General features: G+C 37.9%; 2 protein-coding genes across 17 annotated transcripts in view; one reads left to right on the top strand and one right to left on the bottom strand.

Annotated features, from left to right (window-relative positions):
• Positions 1-15,736, top strand: part of AZI2 (5-azacytidine induced 2) — a 36,368-nt gene extending 20,632 nt beyond the window's left edge. For both annotated transcript variants that reach the window (XM_089918954.1, XM_022564916.2), the window contains exons 5-8: positions 802-950; positions 5,784-5,842; positions 11,236-11,354; positions 13,618-15,736. In XM_089918954.1, coding sequence (XP_089775080.1) covers positions 802-950; positions 5,784-5,842; positions 11,236-11,354; positions 13,618-14,030 — 740 coding nt within the window. In that variant the 3' untranslated portion in view covers positions 14,031-15,736. The remainder of the gene's footprint in view (positions 1-801; positions 951-5,783; positions 5,843-11,235; positions 11,355-13,617) is intronic.
• A 2,186-nt stretch (positions 15,737-17,922) lies between these two features.
• Positions 17,923-23,070, bottom strand: part of CMC1 (C-X9-C motif containing 1) — a 76,234-nt gene continuing 71,086 nt past the window's right edge. For 11 of the 15 annotated variants that reach the window (XM_022564923.3, XM_089918963.1, XM_089918965.1 and 8 more), the window contains 2 exons: positions 21,338-21,428; positions 17,923-18,183 (listed from right to left, as the gene is read on the bottom strand). In XM_022564923.3, coding sequence (XP_022420631.1) covers positions 18,063-18,183; positions 21,338-21,428 — 212 coding nt within the window. In that variant the 3' untranslated portion in view covers positions 17,923-18,062. Of the gene's footprint in view, positions 18,184-21,337; positions 21,429-23,070 lie in introns of those variants that run through there. The other 4 variants (XR_016394673.1, XR_016394671.1, XM_089918958.1 and 1 more) reach the window with 3 other exon arrangements.

Raw genomic sequence — 23,070 nt, 5'->3', positions numbered from 1 at the left:
CATCCTCTACAAAGCCTCTTGCCCACTGCTAGACACCCTGTCATTGAGTAGTTACAGTTGCTTCCCCCCGCCCCAATTTCTAAAGGTTGTTACAATGTGCAGATGAGATGCTATGTTGAAAAGTTAAGAGTGGGAGATACGGGTATTAGCCTGCTCCCATGCACATTCATTCTGATGAGACAAGCTGACGAGTAGGCCTCTGAGAGACCTTTTGATGGGAGGTTGAGGTGAGATCTCTCATGGCAGCTGATTGGGTCTTTTTCTATGTACAGAGCCTAAGGAACCAAGTCAAGGGTTAGTCCATATCCAGTGGTATTGAGTTTGTACAGTGGAATGTTTATGAATAAAATTGTTTGGAAGTTATGTTCTAGGCCTGATGGTCAAACTTTATACTTTCTAAAGGGACTAGATGGAGTGATGAGCTGAGTGAGCATCAGTTTACTCACTTCATTTAATTCTTATCACTCTCAACCTTGACATATATAGATTATTCATCCATCTATAATTTCAGCATATGCTTGATATGTGTTGTATATTTTAAAGTTTCAGGCTGACAAATTTGCTCTTTAACCTAAACCAAAAATCAGAGATAGGGGTAATTAATACATTCTAAAATAAGATTGCTAGATTTCTTATTAGCATAGATACGTGAAAGTAATTACTGTTTTTCAGAAACTTAGTAATTGTTCATTATTTATATTGGTTTTTCTTTTAACCTGCATTTTATTAGCATAATCTTTTTTGAATTGCAACCAATGTAGAAGTCAGAAATAACAATTTTAATGTCCATCCTTTTTGTAGTGATAAGAAATTTAAATCCACCTTCATCCAACTGGGAGGTGGAAAAGTTGAGCTGTGACCTGAAGATCCATGGTTTGGAACAAGAACTGGAACTGATGAGGAAGGAATGTAGAGATCTCAAAATAGAGCTACAAAAAGCCAAACAAACGGTATTACAGAATTATTAAATTGAGAAATTCAGCATGCATATGTGTGCATCATATGTAGGATTTATAACTAAGTGTTAAATCATAGAGTTGACATAAATTATAACTACTTAGAGAGTCACATTATCTGAAAATTCACCTTTATCTTGCCCTTTAATCATTTTTGCTAAAATATGATAACTGTATACTTTTAGCATAATCCCAGAATTATATTATGGTTTTGTTGTTTCAAAGCTAATTTTTAAAAACCTTATTAGTTTATTAATTTATTAAAGCAGTTCTTTCAGACTTCCTTTCCTTCAGTTTCCTTAAGTCATTTTTTTCTCTGTAAAGTTTAAAGAGAACTCAGGTTTTAAGTTTCCCGCTTCATTTAACGTAATAATTTGATTAATTTAGACATGACAGGAGACTTGCTTTTAGAATTATTAAAACAAAACTTTACAGCATCCACTAATTCTCAGAAGTCTAATACTTTTGGAGCCACTTTAATTTTCAGCTAATAGCTGAGAATGCAAGAATTGGGGTTGGCGGAGCGGGGGGTGGGGGTGGGGAGCAAAACAAAAACCCTGCTTGAGCTGTTAAAGTGTGGTTAGCCTGAAGTCATCCACTGAAACACAAGTTGCCTCTCAGGTCCTCACCCAGAGTCTGTCTACTAATACAGTGATCCCTGGACAATGGGGTTGTGACCCGTGGAGGTCTGCTTATACAAGGATTGTTTTCAGTAAGTATACAGTCGGTCTTTGGTATCTATGGGTTCCACATCTGTGGATCGAGGCCACCACAGGTTGTAGACTACGCTATCCGTTGTTGGTTGAATCCACGGATGCTGACCCGAGGATACAGAGGGATGACTGTGGGACTTGAACATATGCAGATTTTGGTACCCACTGCGGATCCTAGAACCAGTGTCCCATGGATAGGATACTGAGGGACAACTTTACATTGGGTTCAGAAAAGATTGGATAAATGTTTTCAATGTCATGACAATGCTGAGAATAAAAAGAAGGAATGATAGAGAAGCAGAACAGTGTGGGAGCAATGCTCCAAACACAAAGTTTAAAATAGTTATTACAAGAAATTGAAAAGTTTAATAGTCTGGAGTTCAATAGCCATTATATACATTCTATACACTTATGTATTTCAAACTAAGGTAGCCACATAGATAATTATTTCTCAGGTCAACATTGTGCCCATCAGAGTATCCAGCACTACTAAGGAGCTATGTCCCCACCCTAGGTTCTTCTGAGCAGCCACCATCTGAAAGAGGAGCTCCGCCCACGCTTCCTGACTGCTAGCCAGCACTCTGCCCTGAGTCCCAAGTGTCCTTAGATGAGCCGACAGGTCTCTCGTCTGTAATGTGGTCTTTACTGAAGGTGACCACTGGTTAAGAATGAGACAGGCATTAAGAATAATATAGCATCCTACCTTGGCCTTTACCCAGTGAACTCCTCTGAACTGGACAGTGAGAACTTGATTTGGAGCCCCCAGGCCTGATAAAGGGGAAACACTCACTATAAAAATTACTATCACCTCCCATTAGAGAAAAAAAAAAATTGTTTTTCCTACTTGACATCTGAAGTTGATTTTCCTAGCTTTGCACCCGTGATCACATGCACAATTCCTTCAGCAGCTTCCAGCATCCTGTCCTGCAAGCCCAGTTGCCTGTAGCCCTTGAGAGGCTTCTTTTAAAAAGATGTGCTTGCAGGAGAAGATCTGCATCTTGAAACTCTGAATTACAATTGTCAGTATATACTTTCTACTTGAAATGATTTGATAGCTTTTATAAATAATGGATATCTCCTTATAGAGTAGGAAGCAGAACCATGGAATCATAAAAACTTGGTTCATGATTGTGTTGCTTATTGTGACATTAGCAAACTCATTTAACTGAACTTTTTTCTATAAACTTGACATTAAATATCTAAGCAGCATGGTGCCTAGTACATAAGGTATTCAGTAAGTGAATGTGTTTCAAAAATTTTAATTAGGGTAATCCAGAAAAGCGCTTTAGGGGTGTATATGTGTTAATACAGTTCAGTTCTTATTATTTGTTTTCCACTAGGTGGTGCTAGAGGATAAATTTGCTTTTAGTTTAATTGGTCTTTCACAAATCACAGAAACAGACTTGAAGGTAGAAGAAACTTTAGAAATCACTTGTTTTATTGCCGATGATGTTGCTTTATTGCTGAGTCTTTATTGCTGAGACTAAGAAACTTTAAGAGTTGAAGGTGAGGTAAGGGAGGAATTTGTTTTTTGAAAAGGGGATTTAAGACACGGTCCCTTCATAGGAATTTATTTGGCTGGAGGAGGGGAGATTTAAAGTCAAAAATGCTCACAACTAATATAGAGATATGAACCAAGGAAAGATGGAGTGGAAATTTATCAATTTATCAAGGGTTCCAAGTTTAAATCTTGGTATTGTGGGATGTGTACATTTCAGTCTTGTTTCAAAGGTGTTACTGGTCAGAGTCCTCTTGGATATGGGAGTCAAAGAGCAAGCTATGGAGAGAAAATTTATTTTCACATTAATAATCTTATATCTACTGTAGCCATACTTACAGATATTTTTAAGATGGTGCTCTCTGTGAAACATATTTTATAACACCTTCTGAAGTGTGAAATAGCATCCTACATGGACAGAATAGTGGGGCTTTGGGGGCTTTGCTTTTTTTTAAAGTACTTAGTGAGCTCAGTTGATTGTTTGGTATTAAATGAGGTCAAGGTTCCAGGGTCATTTCCACTATGGGCCTTCTTTACTTTCTGTATCCTCCAGTTTTCCAGCCACTTATATTCAGAACAGTGGATCCTTTTAGAAAAACAGACACTAGGACTGAAGCGTAGGAAACACTGGCTCAGTAAATGGAGTTGGTGTAGATGCCTAAGGTAGCCAATGGCAGCCTCTTTGGAGATGCACAGTGTGCTGTGTGTACTAAAGGTTCTGAGCAGTCCTGAAGTACAGGAACCTATTTAACTTGAACAGTGTTTCCGAGGATTTTGTAGCTATGGGCCCATTTATGTGAAACTCCAACATCAGATGGCACAAGTTGGGAAACATATCCATTACTGCCTTTAGAACATGGCAAACTGATGACTGGCCAGGGACAGGGTCTTTGAGTATTAGAGACAATTCCTTTGTGCTTTTTGCTAATTTACGTTAGATTTTCTGAGTTGTTAGGTGGTAGCTGGAGAAATACTTCACCAAGCAAAACTGTTAGGTTTTTTGTTTTGTTTTGTTTACTATCATTGGCTTTAAAAACAAGTAAGGTTGGGCTTCCCTGGTGGCGCAGAGGTTGAGAGTCCGCCTGCCAATGCAGGGGACGCAGGTTCGTGCCCCGGTCCGGGAGGATCCCTCATGCCGCGGAGCGGCTGGACCCGTGAGCCATGGCCGCTGGGCCTGCGTGTCCGGAGCCTGTGCTCCGCAGCGGGAGGGGCCACAACAGTGAGAGGCCCACGTACCACAAAAAAAAAAAACAAAACAAGGAAGGTTTCCATTGTGCATATATGTATAAGTATACAGTAATTAAAATGTGTATTTTTAATTAATTATACAGAGAAACGAAAAGTGACTTGATCTGATTCCTTCATTTCCTATGAGGAACAGGAAAGGAAAATGTCCAAGGTTATGTGCTTTGTTAGTGGTCAGACTTCCTCTGACTTGTGGGCCAGTTCTGTTTCCCCTCTCCACAGGGCTCCCTGAGATGCAACTAAATCATTTACAGTATTTAGTTGGTATTTTCTGAACAATGAGATCCAAAGACACTTTAACTTCTATAGTACATTTTTTTTTTTTTTTTGCGGTACACCAGCCTCTCACTGCTGCGGCCCCTCCCGCTGCGGAGCACAGGCTCCGGACGCGCAGGCTCAGCGGCCGTGGCTCACGGGCGCAGCCGCTCCGCGCGTACGTGGGATCCTCCCGGACCGGGGCACGAACCCGCGTACCCTGCATCGGCAGGCGGACTCCCAACCACTGCGCCACCAGGGAAGCCCTCTGTAGTACATTCTGATATTTTACACTCCCAAACTCAGAGGACTCATGAAGTCCTTTTGTGGCTTTTTAGTGTTCCACTTTAAAAAATATCATTTAGATTATATAAATAAGAAATGGTAAAGTTAAATTTTGTTTTCTTAGTTTATACTGGCCAAAAGCTAATAGAATTAGTGCCTGTGGTAGTCATTTTTATTTGTTATAGACCCTGAATTGAATGCATTGCAAACAAGTGTGTTACAGAGTTATCTTAAATGTATTAAGTCCACTTTTAAATATCTTTTATAGGTTCTTTTTGTCATCTATAACCTAAACTACTAAAACTTGGAAGTATATAAGGACTTTATGAAGTCCTTTCCCTGTCATTTTCTTGTGGAAAGAAGAAATTTATGTTAATCTTTTTAAACAATAATCTGTTAAATTTTAGTGCTTCTTTGTAATAATATCAGAAAGTGAAATACCAATAAACTTCCATTTTCTGGTGGAATTCACTCAGCTATACCTGAAGAAACAGTAATTTGATCAATTTGTTACCCTTTTTTGAATATAGATTTCAGATTGGTATCATCAGAAATACATTTTGTAAGACTCCAAGGTCTTTTATGTGAGAGCAAGTGTATTTTTTAAAGAAAATTAAAGCATTAATGACTTTAAATAATTGGAAATGATTTAGAAATACCTGGTATAAATTTGGAGTTATTTCATTAAAATTGAATATAAGATACTAGTTTTATGCTGTACAGTTACAGATGTATTCTGTAAAAGCTGAAGCACGTGTAGGGTAATAAAGTATTGAGAATAAATAGAAGGTAACAATTACAACTTTTAAACTGTTTTTTAAACAATGACAGTATCCATCTCAGGAAGACAATCTGAAGAGCAGAGATCTCCAAAGACTAAGCATTTCAAGGTATGAACATCCTTCAGCATTCAATAATAATACATTATAAAACAATAATAATTATTCTGTAGGCCACTTTGTATAGGTACATAGATTTCTGTTATGATTTAACCTTAAAAACAGGTTGACACTATTTGGGTACTGCATGTAATTTCTGATCACAATGTATTTATAAAAAATATTTAACTGTTCCTTAACAACAGGCTTGAACTTGAGCAGTAGAAAGGTGCATATTGTGATGCCTTAGATAAAGTTTTTGAACATTCAGTAATATTTTAGATAGGATTTTAGGGAGCTAGTTGTGCAGAAGTATTCTGTAATTCTGATTTTTACATGAAGAATTATACATTTCCATACACAGCAATATCACTTTGTCTTAAGGGCAAACTTGGACAGCCTTACTCTTTGATAATGACATGAATTTTAAGAGAACTATCCTCTTGGGGTAAGAATAAAAGTAGCTATCAGAGTTCATGTATGTTACTTCGGCCCTTTTTTTCCTCATATATATATATCATTTTTATTTAAGTAACATAAGTGCATTGTTTTATCTGATAATTTTTGTTCTGCTATGTTAACATCCCCTCTCTCCATGGATGCTTCCACCCAATGAAACATATTCATTTGACTTCATGGTTTGCTCGTTTGGCTTCCAAAATTTACTGAATTATCTCATACCTATTCTTCCTATCAAAAATCTAATGGAGAGAAATGCTCAGTTGGGGAAAACAGTATGAGGAAACATGGTGCAGCCCCTCTTCCTGTGTGAAGGGCCAGCAGTAAGTATTATAGGCGTCATGGGCCAGAGTCTCTATTGCAGCTTCTCAGCCCTGCCATTCAAACAGTAGTTCACTTATACCTTCAACTTTCATCTAAATATACAGCAAGGAAGTTTTTCCTTTTTTTAAAACATGTGTCTAGTATAGCATCCATGTGAATTATTTTTCCAAGGTGTCTTCTATGTCAGTTACCTTCTTTCTTCCTGTCAACCTAGGTTTCCCCTTATTAATTTTGTTGTATTTGTCATTTTTATAAGCCTTCTTAAACCATTTTTGGAAAGAAGCATGTTAGAATCAGTAGGTCAAATAAAAGGGCTTATATAGTTTATTAGAAGTACATGGTATAGAACAGGGCTTCTGCTTCCATTCATGGGCAGTGTTACATAATTTGGATCACTTCTTTTGAGAATAACTTGAAAAGTTGTCCACCACCCACCAAAAAGATGGGTGTTTGAAGGCATCATGTAACTAAAAAGATAGTGAAGGATCTCTAGGCCAGGATTTGGAGGAGGAGGAAGGCCCCAAGAGATGAGTCTGGTTTCTGAGGCTGAGAACTATGTAATTGTGGCTTTGAAGTACAGTTTTGAATTCTCTAAAGCTCAGTATCAATTCAGGGTATCAACTGAGAAAAAGCTTTTAGAATGAATTAAGTTCAGTCTAAGAGTTTCTGTATGTTAAAGAACTGTGTAATTAAAGCGGGTCCTAATGGCTTCCCAGTGCTCAAGTACATTTCTGTGTTTGCAGACCCATAGCAGTGTGGATTGCAGAACTGATTAGCTCTCCCTCTTCCGGTTAGCAACTAGAAAACTAATAACCAAACTGTAGCTTACCCTTGGTAAACTTTGTATCATGGATTTTTATGTTAGCCTCATTCCTGACTGCGTTTTATCTTGTTTTTCCTTTACCTTATCATTTATACCTATTTACAGTTTATAGTCCTATGTTTTATTCGTGTTTAAGTTACATCATCCACTTCTAAATGGAACAATTCAGATGATAAATTAAGTTTACTATATTAGAAAAGTACATAGGAATGTTTCCATAAAACCATTAACTAAAAGTTTAGGTATTTTTAAGGATTATTTTCCAGTTATTTGGAAAACTCCCCTTTTTGGAACACCTCCTTTTTTGCATTTCCTCCATCATATTGCCAGGGGAACAAGGTGGTAACATATTGTTTCCTGAGTGAACATGTTAATTACTGGAGGCCTTTTATATGTTCCTCATTGTATACAGTATCATTTAAAAATAACAGCCCGGGCATCAGAAACTTGGCCAATGTCCTGCCAGTGTACTAGTTGGGGTTACCTTTATGTTGTTGCCTTCAGTTCTTAAGCCAGATCTAGGTATGGGGTAACTTCTTCAGATGCAAATTCTTGGTTTAGAAAATAGGGATTAGGTTAGTGTTTTTCACACTGTGCTGTGTTGCCTTAGTTGATCATGAAATTTTGTGAGTTAAGACAAGCATTTAAAAAATAAGAAAACAGAATAGAACATAACAGAATATGGGTTGTAGTGTAAAATGATTGCCTGCTGTGCCTTACAATTAAAAATATTTGAAAGATGCTTGTTTGAAGAAATCACAGTTGTCAAGATATACATTTCAAAGTCTCTAGTTCTTGGCTAAGACTATCCCATACTTTCATTTTAATTCCTCTGGGGAATGTAATAGTTCAATAAATTTTCAAAAGCTAAAGAAAAATAGGGCTGAAATAAAAAAAACAAAATCAAGTAGATTTTTCTTATACAAGGAACATTCAGTATTAAAGAGTTGAACGTACAGTGTCAATTAAGAAAACTGAGCTTTTACACAGTTTTTACTATGTAAGCTGGACATGTGCCCCCTTGTTGAGATGTGGATAAGCAGGTTTCATTACGTTTAAAATTTAGAGGTGTGGAATTTTATACTGGGACGAAGAAGGTTGTGTTGGAAGTCAGTAGTTGGCAAGTGTGATGAAGCTGAAGGTTATGATGATTTGAAAAATGTTACCCACAAAGGGCAGCAGTCAGTCACAGGACTGGATAGCTGAAAGGCAGCTTTGAACAGCAGCTTGTTAGAGTCAGGAAGTTCTCTGGCACCTGCTTCCTTGTGTGTGAAGTGAGCTCCCAGGTTGCCACGTTTGTGTGAGAACCGGGTGAGGTGCCTGTCTAGCACATAGTACATGCTCAACCACCATTATCTTTTTGTCTCATCTGTCTTATTTCTTAGGGTTTTCATTTGGGGTGCTTTGGTGTTGCATCTCAGTGTTCAAGTAGCTTTATGAGTTCTTTGTACACAACTATATATATCATTAGGATTGTGCTTGTATGGTATTTAAAGCAAAATTTAACTAATTTATATTCCCAGCTGGTGGGAGGTAGAAGGGGAACAGTTTATAGGCTCAAAAATACCTGGATAAGTAAAGGTTAGCTGGAGCTCTGCTAAAGATCTGTGGATGACAACTGTCCAGTCTTACTTAAGCAATGATTTGTTCAAGTAGAATTTAAAAAATTTTAACACACTTTGAAGACTATAGCACTTTAATATAAATGAAGTGTAAAGTAACTGCCATTAATTTGTTATCCACAAGAGGGAGAGCTTATACTTAGTAATAATTTTAGTTTTTTATATCTGTAGTTTTCTATTCAGGTGACATTAAGGGCAAAAGAAAAAGACATATGTTAAACTAGGTGACCTAGTTTTTGGTGTCACCTAATTTATAAGCAGTCTTCATTAAATTGAATTGGAAAATGTGTATTAGTGCTGCATTAACACCTCTATTATAATTTTCTCTTATTTTATATGGGTAGCTATTTTGAATGATGCAATGTTTGATATTCCAGTATCCAAACACTGTCTTGAGTACTGTACTTGCTTTTCTCCAAGTCAGGTACTGATTTACAATCTTAAGCCACTGTTTTTAATCTGTATGATTCATATCATGACTGTCTGCATGAATTAGCACATGTACAGTGTTTACACTTAGCTGCTACGTAATGTGAGTAACTCTTTTTGGGAAGCATGCTGAATGCCCAGAATTGCACCAAGGAACCACTGACTCTTCACACTTCAGACAGTTCCTATGTGAGACACTCATTGTAGCACACGGCTCAGATGTTGACTGCTGAAGCAGATGTGGTTGACTAATTTTTGTGAAGTAATTATTTCACACCTATCAAAAACCTGCAAAAATCCCTGTGTTTTTTAATAGACTACTGGTTAACAAATGTTACAACAGATTAAAACAAGTAGATTTTTCTCAAAAGCAGTATAAAGTTTATTCTCCTGCTCCTATTGAAAGAATTATAGTCTGAGTGGAATGGGAATATTTTGACAAAAAAGGAATGTCATAATTCAAAATAACTGAATATATCTGTTGTTTCCATAATTAGAATAAGATATTAGATTTAGATATGAAGAGTGTTATCCTTGTAGTTTGTTTAAAGGTTTTTGTTTATAGCTAGACAGAAATTGAAGCATAACGTGACATGTTTGTTTGATTTCATTATTACTAAAATTATACTAATATCTTTAAGAGGCAGTAGGGGTTGTTTGAACACTATGAGATCAGTTGTTCTTACATATGTGTTGAAGATTTTGATTTATTTAGTTGGCAACTAAGAACCTAAAAAAAATCATGAATATGCAAATAAGAATGCTTAATGGAAGACGAAACTCAATAAAATTAGGTTTAAAATAACTGATTTATAACTTTTCAGATAATTGAGGTAAAATGAGAGGTATTTGTGAAGTTTTTATTTCTGTTTCATATAATCCTCTCTCCAGCTCCTTTTCCCTTACCAGGAAATCAGCTGGCTCTTCATGTCTTGTGCTGTCATGTCACATTGGTTTAGAACCAACAATATGAGACAGCCCAGTCAAACATAAAAGACTGGAATGCATGAAACCTAAATTTTATTTTAATGTGGGCTTCGGTGTACATTCAGAATTGATAACAGCATTTCAATTCACAACATCAGAACAGAATAATCAAAAGATAAAGACAAATTCAAAATCCATCCATGAATGAATGTCACTTTATTTATTTATTTTGCGGTACGCGGGCCTCTCACTGCTGTGGCCTCTCCTGCTGTGTAGCACAGGCTCCGGACACACAGGTTCAGCGGCCATGGCTCACGGGCCCAGCCGCTCAGCAGCATGTGGGATCTTCCTGGACCGGGGCACGAACCTGTGTCCCCTGCATCGGCAGGCAGACTCTTAACCACTGCACCACCAGGGAAGCCCTATTCTTGATCAGATTTGCAAGTGAAGACCATATTCCTTACTATTAAGTATATTAACGCCACTGCACATCATAGGCTATTATAAAATCTCAGTCCTGAGGAGAGCACTATTAAACTCGTTGGTTAGAATACTTTTTATAATACCCTTCTGTTTAATATAGTTCAGTTAATTGATAAAAATTAGGTCAGTGTTACTGTGAATAAGATTTTTTCACTTGTTATAATGCTCTATTTAAATATTTTAATTATTTAATGAGGACTTTAATTTGTATTATTTCACAACAATATGAGCAGAAATGAAGATAAGCTCATTTCTATTTTAAAGTTATTCCCTTCTCTCCACAGAGAATAATAACCATTAACTTTTTTCTTTTAAAAAAAAACAACCCTGTATTTCAGTGATAATATGCAAAGTGCATACTGGGAACTGAAGAGAGAAATGTCTAATTTACATCTGGTGACTCAAGTACAAGCTGAACTGCTAAGAAAGCTGAAAACCCCAACTGCAATCAAGAAAGGCAAGTCAGGGTTTGCCGGAAACCACTGATTCCAGCCAAGCTGCTCAAAGAGCATTCGTTATCGTATCTTATCGAAATCTCATCAAATGAGTTTGATAAGCCAAAGTATATGTAGTCTATTCACAGCCACCCATTCTCTGCTCTGGCTTCAGCCTCATACTGGTCAACTTCACACATAAAGGTGTTGCTGATGTGTGTTTCTTCAGTACTGTATTCTTTTCCCCTTGTGGCTTTTTTCTCAGCCAAGTGTTGCTTATATGTTCAAGGCTGAGGTGTTAAGTTTGCTCTAGTTGACCTTTTACCACAACTACTTCATATATTAAAAAAAAAAAAGACACCAAAAGCTACTTTCATTCCAGTGCTACAGAATATACCAAAGACGTAGCTCTTTAAATTGTTTTTAAAGAGAGAACTCTGATTCGTTATTTGGTTATTTTCATTTTTTGTAAACTTAATTTTTCTTTCCTTAAAGGACAGATTGTTTTGAATAGAGACTAGATGCTATATTCACTTAGCCCTTTCAACCAAACAAAAATTTTCATTGCTTTGCATATTTAACTGCTTGGCTGATTAAACCTTTTCTTGAGTTTTGTGTTAACTAGTAGTGGCTACTTTGCCAAAGCTATTTCTATACTGAGAAAAATCAGTGCGTTTGTACCTTTTATTACGTAATGATTGTATTCCTGTAAAGTTGTGTAATGTAAATTTGAATGCTGTAAACTTTATTTTTAAAGGAATGAGATGTGACTTTTTATTTTTTAAAAAATCATTAATTTAAAATTGTCATTTGTACCTCAAATTGTCCCTAAAGAGGGCACAAGAGATTTTATAAATAGTTCTCCTCAGAAGTGTTTCCTGTGGGGCGGGGGACGTTGCATGTTGGGACAGAAAGCTAAATTCAGAATTGCCTTTCTGTTTCTAGGGTTAGTTACTTATGAACCAGGCAAAACAATAAGGTACTTTGGCACGCCCCAACTTAGTTTACGGTTCATTTTGTCCTCAGGTTTTCCAGTGGCCAGGGTTACATATGAGACAACTTTAAGTTGATGGTAGAAATAAGACCTCTCTTAAATGAGGCTCATGGAGTAACTTTTCAGTGAGCCTCTTATATACTAAATAGAACTTCCAAAAAATAATTAAGGAGAAATGCTCTCTACTCCTTTGGAAATGCTTATTGTTGTGTCGTTTCTGAGCTGGTGAATGATCAATCTTTGCTTTTAACTGTAAGTTTCTAGCACGTTTCCTACGACAGTGCCAGGCCTGGGGCCACCACTCTCCACAAAGAATTGAGTGCTTTGCGGAGTGGACAGAGATAAGCCCAGGTCACCTTTTCTCTAGACCCACATGTCACCCTGTCCAGAAGCTGAGCACTGTCACCTCCTCCCAAGAAAAGGGGCAGTGAGCTTATTTTTTAATGTGGTTCAGTTTCTTTCTCCTTTAAAACTAGAGTCAGGCCTTGGTGGCACTTGGTATCCGTCCAGAGGGAGGGAAGCACACACCCTTGCTTTGTGTTGTCTGTGGCTGAACAGCAGCTGGAGAGTGGTCTGTTTTCCAAGCCATTACATGTTACTAAACTCATTTGTTTTGCTTTTTTTTGACCTATATTGTGACCATAGCAGAATTTACATTTACCATTATATATATTTGACAAGAAATGAGATGATTTTATAGCTTTTAATTTAAATTGTTTTATCCATAAAAGCCTTTAATATATATCAAATTTCAGTTGGGTCTCACCAATTCACAATGTAGTTATTTCTGGAAAAATTTACTTTTGGACCACCTATGGAAAACAGATTTGACTAAGCTAAGGAATATTATATCTAACAAAATTATTAAAGCTTAAGAACAGCTTTCTTAGTCTCCACTGACACACAAACATTCTGCAAGCCTTCTCCAGCCATATTAAGAGCCAGGAACAGGGTCTTTACTTGTATTTTAAGTGAATTGGTTTCCAGCTTTTTAAAATAGGAATTTCCTCATGTTCACTATGATATGGGCGGGACAAGATTCCTGTGTCCATTTTGCAGACGAGAGAAGTGACACCTGGAGCAGTCAAGGGTCACCCTGTCAGTAAATAGCGGATCCAGGATTAGAACTGAGATCATCTGTCAACTTCAAGTCACACTGCCACAGTGATCGCACTAACTTGGAAATGTCCATTTCCAGTTCTAGAATCAACCAAATTAACAAAGTGTGTGTTTACTGTTCTATGATCGTAAATACCAGGACAGCTGATGCTTAGCCTGTGCTTTCTTTTCAGCTTGTGCCCCAGCAGGATGCATGGAAGACCTTGGGAAAGACAGCACAAAGCTGCACTTGATGAATTTTACTGCAGCATACAAAAGACAGGCCCCTCTCTCACCAAACGGCAAAACTCTTTGTCATGCCACGTCTTCCCCTTTACCAGGAGATGCAAAGGTTTTATCAGAGAAAGCAGCTCTCCAGTCATGGACAGATCATGAGCGATCCATTCCTCACGATGGCACAAACTTTCAGGAACACAATTCTTATGGCAGAAATTCTCTGGAAGATAATTCTTGGGTATTCCCAAGCCCTCCTAAATCAAGTGAGACAACATTTGGGGAAACTAAAAATAAACCTTTGCCTTTACCCAACCTGCCACCACTGCATTACTTGGATCAACATAATCAAAACTGCCATTATAAAAATTAATTATGAAGAGATTTATGATGTTCTCACGAGGTTGCTGTATCTCCCTCAGTGGTTTTCTTGGGAAATCATTAACAAACTGAAAGGAGATTTTGATTAAACTTTTGCAGAGTTCTTCAGTATTTACATTTGCACATAATGTACCATATTATGTAGTTGATTTTTCAGTATGAAAGAACACCCTCCAGCTCCATATTCTGGCTAAGAATCAGATATGTGTTACTAATTAATAAACCTAAGGTGTTTCACAATGACAACTCTACCTTTGATGATGATAATTGTACATTTCTGCCCCTCACATGAAGAATGGAATTGAAAGTTTTCAGACACGGTTTTACAAAGCATGTGAAATGCCTAACTCATAAAAATAAAGGAGACCATTGTTCTCAGAGAAAAAGCATGTTAAGTTGCATAAAGGAGTAAAATGGCAATGTGACTTAGGTTATATTTCTGCTGACCTTATAACGCGTAAGGATAAGGAAATTACAGTGGAACAATATTATCTGGGTTACTGCATCTATATGTGCTATTGTGTCTCAAAGTATAAGATTTAAAGTCATTTTATAATCACGATGCTGATAAAATTTAAAGTACAACTTGGATTTTAAGACTTGAAATCTGCTCGTTGAAGCCAACTGTCCTGGTACATCCCTCAAGTCTTAATTGAAAAAAAGTGATGAAATAGTTGAAAAACTATGTGGTGTGTGAATAAACTATTACAGTCATATACATTATCCAGTTAGAAGTAGGAATAGTATCACAAAGGCTTCAGTCTAATCTGTCCTTCAGTGCTATAGTGAAAATCCCAATGGGTGTGTAACTGTATAAAGCCGTTTTCTTCAAAGGGTCTACACCTGCTTGTTATGTAGAGCAGCTTATTAACTGGTTAAACTTTGTTTTGAAATGTAATGATTTTACTTATTGAGAAAGTGGTTTTCAATTAATTAGAATCCTAGAAACCAAATTCTGTGCTGTATTGATATATGATAATAGTATAATCATGAAATGTCCCCCAACGCTTTGATTCTAAGAGCCTATCATTTATAAACAAGTAACAAGGATAGCTTCATACGGAAATTTCTCTGTATTCTTTCAGGGTGGTGGTATTAAGAATATTCGTAATATATGTCTCCGTTCCTACATCTTTTGCCTGAGATAAAGCATTTCATGTAGAAGGCCTTTATCCTTTTTGATAGACAGTTGCAAACACCTTGGACTCAAAAGAATATTTCAAATCTCTTCTACATTAACTGAATAGCATACATATATAAACAGTGTTCACCATTCACCAGATATTTGTCTTTCTATTATCTTACTCACTTACTCAAGCTTGTCTGTGATTAATGGAGTTGGTGTCAGATGCTGGAATTTATTCTGACCAATGAACACAGCTGACTCGAGGGAGTACAATCTCCTGCCAAGTAATAGAACAAAACCCAATATGCATAAAACAAATACAAGACCCCAGGCTTTAGCTGAAGGAAGCAACTACCTGTGTAATAAAGCAGCAGAAACTATTTGTCATGTGGCTGCATAGGCTGTACATTATATCTAATCTCCAATGTAGCTTACTGGTTTGCCTTTTTTAAAACCAAGACTGAGCATTTTCCTTTGTAAAGAAAATAAGTCATATGACATAATGGCTTGATGAATGTTTTGAACAATGCCAAGACATTACTTAAAATAAATTATTTTTGTTTGAAATTGAAGTGGAAATATTGTCCTTGCCTAAATATTCCAGGGTCATGTACTAATTATAGGTTGTTAATCTGATTCACGTAACAGACATTTGTCTTGTTAAACCAAAAACCAACTTCTGAATGGAGACAATGCTTTTGCATCTAAACAATAGGGTAGCTATCAAACAGGTATGCTAGATGTTCTTGACAGTTTAGAGTGCTAAACAAATGATGTAAAACTATTTAGGAAAGGGTAACCAAAAGAAATTTTCCCAGTCATAAATTTTTAAATGTATTTTATGATCATTTCTGTTATTGGTAAGATTCAAAGAGAAGTGAGAGAATGGCCCATCTGTAGCTTATTTAAAATGGAAGATTTTGTTGACTTGTTTCATACTAGTTGAAGCTTGCTCCAGAGGACTTCCCTTGAAAATTTCTTTAACCTCCAGATTTTCATAAGGATAACCCAATTCAGCACATCCATAACTCAACAGAGTGAAAAGAACACGGATAACAACAACAAAAGCCTCTCAATCCTCCCCATTAGCTAAAATAGAAGTTACATCTTCTCTAAAAGGAAACTGAGGTTCTGCTAAAGTGGAACCTAATTCATAACTAGAGCAGGGATGTACCTCTGTGGAACACAACCAAAGTAGAGGGGAGAGTTCAGGCTTCAAGCACTAAAGGACTGAATCCTGTGAAAACAGTCATGGTCTCATGCAGAAACGCTGTCTGGAGAAGGCAGATTGTACGGGTAGAAGATCTGTGGCCTGTAACTGAACAGGAGAGGGTCAGCAGAGGTGCAGGGGTGCCAGCCAGAGGAAGAGCCGAGTGGACGGGGATGGATTCCCCAGAGTACCATGCATGCAGTGGACATTTTTATACTCTATAACCTAGTCTTTCTAGCACTTGTGGGGAAGCAACATCTACATAGATGAATTTTCCACATAAAAATGAAGCTGGCCCCTCTAATTCTAATTAAAATAATTATAAAATAACCACAAGTTGTATATTTTTAGTAGCTTTTTAAAGTAACCATTTTGCCCTTTCCTCACTTAAGTCATTGAAAACAAACTAATTCCTGTGCTCTAGGAAATCAAAAGGCCCCCAGAGGAGCGTGGGCTTGTTTACCCCCATGCCATGTGGTCTCTGTGGCTGTATCTTCTTTGCTTGTCTGCTCCTCTTGTCTCCCTCCTTTTGATCTGTATACCTGGAAAATGTGGTCTCTCTGGGTTTCAAGTAAGAGTCAAGTAGTTCCTTTGAGTGGTCTACTCAAGAGCAAAGTGTGGAACTTGAACATCGCATGGTTCTTTAGGGTCCTATTTACTTTTAACTCGATGGCCTAAGTTAAATCTTGTCCTAGTAGGCAGGAATTTCTATTTGTGATTTTAATAAAAACTATGTAAATACATAAAAATTTTACTTACCTGGAAACTAGTTGCAATGGCTATGGTGAAGAGTTAACAGCTCATAGGAAAAAAAGCAACTTTTAATATAAAAGCTGAACCTGGGATCAAATTATTACATCGGGACAAATTTTTTACATTAGTTCCTGAAACCACTACTATGTTACAAAATGGTCATTCATCCTTATAAAGACTTTTTAAAAGATTAAAATATTTTCAGTAGCAGAATTAACAGGTCAAGGAATGCCACTACATTTTAGGAAATTTTCTATTAAAGATGTAAGTAAAACTAATTCATGTACAAGCACTTATCTCCTCATCTATGTTTCCAAATAAGCCTTTACTTCTACTAATAACCATTAAAGTGCATTTACCACGTCCAAGACTCCAAGTATGTCCAAGTACATACTCTACTTACCTACTCAGTGGTGGAGCCAGGTTCATGACCATCCTGCTATACTGCCAAGTTATTAACTCCTTTGAAGGCTGTCCATTCCTGCTTTCCTTTAGTTACTTCTGGCCCCATGATTAGTGTATAGATTGATGAGTAAGATTCATGTGGAAACCTAAAGACTGGTATCACTGTTAGAGAACTATAGCTGTTCTCTATATGAAAAACCCCATTACAACCCAGGCAAACCATGTCCCATTTCCCTCCTTATTCCTATGCCATTCAATAAACTCAACTTTGAAGTTTAAAAAAAAATATTTTAGATAAAATTATTTCCATAATTAAGGATAAACCCATTATGCCCAGGTAAACCATGTGCCAATTCCCCACTTACTCCTATCCCATTCAATAAACTCAACTTTGAAGTTTAAAAAAACCTTTATTTCAGATAAAATTATTTCCATAATTAAGGATAAAGCAAACACTTCTTTGAGTCCATCATTTCAGGTGACTGATTTCCATGAACATTGGCGTTACTGAGTATCATTTGAATATTTGCCTACATGCTTGTGGGAAGCTTCTGCAGCCTTTTCTTGGTAGGAATTCCAGTTTTTCTGAATTCTTCCCTTTCCTTCAGGTATTCCATTTTGCATTCTTCATAAAAGGCTGGATCATTATAGCTATGAGAAAGAAAATGAAAATCTTTTAAAGTGAATCACTTCGTAAGCATATAAGCTTATTTTAACAATAAATTCAGACATCCGGTTCATCAGGCACAATCTTTAGAAGCAGGTTTTTAGTAATGGTCATAAATTCACTGTAAACATTAGGCTACCAAATTAAAGAAAAAAAAGACCTAATGGTTCTTTTTTGAATACCAATGTCCCAGGATAGGACAATGGGAAGTCAGGGCACCCATCCTCGGGTATCCACGAGAGCAGACAAGACTGCATCACAATTATGTACACAAAGTACTACGGCAGTTGTGGCCCAAAACATGGGGCAGAGTGGAAAAAGGGGAGCTGTCAGGGGGAGACGTTTGAGTTGCATTTTGAAGGACCAACAGAAACCCACATAGAAGGCACATGTGGAAAATCCCACAGATGAGGAAAAACTGTGACGCATGAAGAAGTACAAGTAGATTAGTACCACCATAGCAGATCATGTGCAGGAGAAAGGGCATGAGATGCTGGAATGGGGAGGGCCAAATCATGGCGATTCATTCATGCCCCACTGAGAAGTCAAATCTACCCTGATCGGGCACTATTCACAAAGCAACTGTAAGATCAGTTCTGGGCCTTAGATCGGGGGCCCCCAACCCCTGGGCCACGGACCGGTACTGGTCTGCGGCCTGTTAGGAACTGGGCTGCACAGCAGGAGGTAAGCGACGGGCAAGGAGCAAAGCTTCATCTGCCGCTCCCCATCGCTCGCATTACCGCCTGAACCATCCCCTCCCCGCCCCCACCGTGGAAAAACTCTTCCACGAAACTGGTCCCTCGTGCCAAAAAGGTTGGGACCACTGCCTTAGATGAATCTGACAGCATGTGGCAGATAGGCTAAAGGTGGGCAGCAAGGGTGTCCAATAAATAAGCTATTACAATAATCCAGACAAGAAATGAGGAGGACCTAAGCCAAAGGAAGCACAGTTCTGATGAAAAGGACGAAGTGGATCTGGGGGAGAATGAGGAGATGAAATCAACAGGAGATCAGGAAGATTCTAGATCCAAGACAACTATAATTCACAAAGACACAAGGCAGGAGTCAAGGGAGCTCAGTTCGGTTTCGGACCGGCAGAGGGAAGTGGAGACATGCCATGACCCATAGGAAGCAGCTGAATTCCACGGGTGCAAACTGAGCTTTCTCAGATTTAAAACGGAGAAGAGAACCTGGGGAACCAGCTTTAAGGAAGAGGTTAAGGAAGAAAAGGTGGAGAAGAAATAGGTAGAGATGCCGAGGAGACAGGAAAGAGCTTAAAGAGGGAAGCCAGATGGAAGGGACTTCCAGGGGTTTCCAGAGAGGGGTCAAGTATCAGAGAAAAGATGGAACCTCCGGGAAAAGCAGTTCCAGTGTCGTGAGGGCAGAAGCCAGACTGCAGTTTACCGAAGGATGAGTGAGAAGAGACGGGGAGAAATAATAGAACACAAAACTGACTCAGGGTGTCACCAGGCGGAGATGAGAGAGGGTAGTGGTTCCACCCATGGAATGTTGACAGTAAGTAAAGCAGAGCCCCCACTCAAGCAAAGACAAAAAAGCAGTATTTCTTAGAGTATGTTGAGACTTGAGGTCAAGTAGAATTCTTCCTAATAGCTCTCATTTCTTTCCCACAAATATCAGTCACTCCTCTCGGTTTGCTCCCCTCTCTTCTAAGCAGTTACAGCCTCCCCCTGCCCCCCAGGATGGACTGGGACCTGTTATCTTCTCCATCTCTAGGGGGCGAGAGATGGCAGGATATGCCAATGATTAATATCCAGATAACAAAAGCTAACAAATAACACAGACGAACTTTTAAAAAGAGCTAACAATTACTGAGTACATAGTATCTCCTATGTGCCAGCGCTGGGGTGACGTGTTTCCACGTGAGGAAGAATCACCCCACCTGACAGTGAGGACCCTGCATGGGTTGCAGGGGGAGCTACGCCCCGGGGGACCCAGGAGACACCAGCTCGCTGCCTTCCCCATGGTCCCTGCTCCTGGCTCCAGTGCTACCCTGTCCCAACTAAGAATAATGAGTCCCTATGATATGATGACTGAAACCGAGGTGTCAAAATCCTTCAATCAATGTACAAAAGGGAATTTAACAAATTCAGTCACACAAATGTGAAAGAGTTTCATCTATTCATTCAACATCTCTTGGCAGCTCTAGGGACCAGAACTCTTACTTCTCCACAGTTAAACACTTAGTGCAGGTCTGGGCTCATAAAAAAGAGCAGCTATTAGAATTGTTTATTGACTTGAGCAAAGACATGCGGACTTGGAGTATGTTTCCTCATCTATAAATGTAGAGGTTCAGTATTCTAAAAGAGTCTATAAACTCATGTGTACATTATTTGTTATCAAAAAAGAAAACAATTTAAGATTCAGATAATCACCACATTTTATGTAATTGCCTAAGAAGTATCAAACAATCCTGACATAGATGCTTCACAGGCTAGGGGAGCAGAGTACAGAAGGAAGTAAGGGTTCGCCAAAACTAAGATCTCACGGACAACTACCAACTCCCTACTCACTAAAGCACTGTATCCACAACACTGCCTGTCAATAATGTGGGTGATAAAACATGTGGGGAGATGAGCAGAAAGCAGCTGCATTCAAAGACCTCTGCATATTTTTACTTTAAGATTCAAGGAACTACAACAGAATATCAGTGAACATGATATTTAAGAATTATTTTTCAAAGTAATTTAACTTCAAAAATCTAAATTTACCTTTGTAGCCTTCATTTGATTTATTGCAACTCTCCTAGAAGTTAAATTACATTAGTCCAAAAGATCCCAAGGCTGGCAAAAGTACCTTTTCATTAGAAGAGATAAACATATTCTATTTTCTGTTCATGAAAAGGAATTTATTAAATCATATGAAAAATCATGTATTTTAATCAGATAAAATGCTGACAAACACACAAAACTTGAAAAGACCCTTCATAAATATGTTGTATCGTTTTTCTTAGAAGAATCTTTAACAAATTAAAATTTTAGACTCAGCCAACTATATGACAAATTTGGTGGGGAGAAGTAGAGTTTACATGTAATGAGTTAAATAACATACTCTTATCTACTACACATACTACACACACACATTATACACAGGAGCACAAACGCTGAGGTAACTACTTACTAAGCAGTTAGACATTCTTTCAATGCAGAATTTTCTTTGCGGCATTTTACTACCATAAGGATTCCAGAGTCCTTGCAACATTTAGTGAAATCTGAAATAAAAAATTTGGAAGAAAAAAAATGACTTGTAATTACATCACTGTAATTGTTAACAGCTCTAAAATATTCACTCATTTAACATCTATTACCTAGACTGTGCTTGGCTCACAGGACATGCTCCACGAAAGACGTGTACATGGATAAAAGGCAGAATAAAAGTCCTTTACTCTGTAGATTTGAAAGGGGGAGAGGAGACCTCTGAGGTGAAGAGTGAAGGGACTTCACAGAGGCAGAATGTAGAGAGTAAGTAGAATTTCTAATTCAGACAGACTTCATTGTACTGCATTTTACTACTGTGCAGACACTGCATTTTTTTTACAAATTGAAGGTTTGTGGCAATACTCCTTCGAGCAAGTCTATCGGCACCATTTTTCCAACAGCATTTCCTCACTTCATGTCTCTGTGTCATATTTTGATAATTCTTGAAATATTTCAAACTTTTTCAGTATTAATATCATTGTTACGGTGACCTGTGATCAGTGATCTTTGATGTTACTATTGTAACTGCCAACACAGAGAAGATAGCGAGAGAACTGGAATTGGAAGTGGAGCCTGACGATGGGACTGAATTGCTGCATCTCCTGATAAGACTTGAACAGAGGGGAAGTCGCTTCTTATGGATGAGCAAAGACAGTGGTCTTGAGATGGAATCTACTCCTGGTGAAGATGCTATAAAACTTGTTGAAATGACAACAAAGGACTTAGAATATTATATAAACTTAGTTGATAAGGCAGCAGCAGGGTTTGAGTGGACTAACTCCAGTTTTGAAAGCAGTTCTACTGTGGGCAAAATGCTATCACACAGCACTGCAGGCTGCAGAGCAATCATTCATGAAAGGAAGAGTCCTTCGATGCAACAAACTTCATTGTTGTCTTATTTTAAGAAATTCACCCCAACCTTCAGCAACCCCACCCTGATCAGTCAGCAGCCACCAACATCAAAGCCAGATCCTCCATCAGCAAAAAGATTACGACTCGCTGAAGGCTCAAATGATGGTTAGCATTTTTTAGCAATAAACTATTGTTTAGTTAAGGCATGTACATTCTTTTTTTGGACATAAGGCTATTGCACACTTTAATATAGTGTGAACATAACTTTTAAATGCACCAGGAGACCAAAGAATTCGTGTGACTCGCTCTATTATGATATTTACTGTATTGTAGTGGTCTGAAACCAAACCTGCAGCATCTCCACAAGGTCTCCCTACAGAGAAAAAGAGTATATTCTATGGATGAACAACAAGGTTCTACTGTATAACACAGAGAACTATATTCAAAATCCTGTGATAAACCATAATGGAAAAGAATATTAAAAAAAGAATGTATATATATGTGTAACTGAATCACTTTGCTGTACAGCAGAAGTTAACACATTGTAAATCAACTATACTTCAATTAAAAAAAAAAAAAGAGTATATTCTAGAAGAAATGAATAGGAAGAGTAAAAGGGGAGTTGTGTCCAGACACAGGCCTCTGGGGGCCAGTTTCTGTGTGTCTTCTGATGGCATCAAGTTACCCTCTTTCTTTCACACAACCTGCCATGGTCCTTCACTTCTGATAATAGGGCTCCCATCCCATTCCTGAGTCAACTCTGAAATGCCCCAGAAAATCCAAACGGCTTTCTATCACATTTCC

This window comes from Delphinapterus leucas, chromosome 10, assembly GCF_059928025.1.
Source record: "Delphinapterus leucas isolate spDelLeu-1000000601 "Yukka" chromosome 10, BTC_Dleu_Yukka2, whole genome shotgun sequence".
Taxonomy (NCBI): Eukaryota; Metazoa; Chordata; class Mammalia; order Artiodactyla; family Monodontidae; genus Delphinapterus; species Delphinapterus leucas.
The sequence above is the reverse complement of the archived record's forward strand: the minus strand, read 5'-3'. Positions and strand labels throughout refer to the sequence as shown.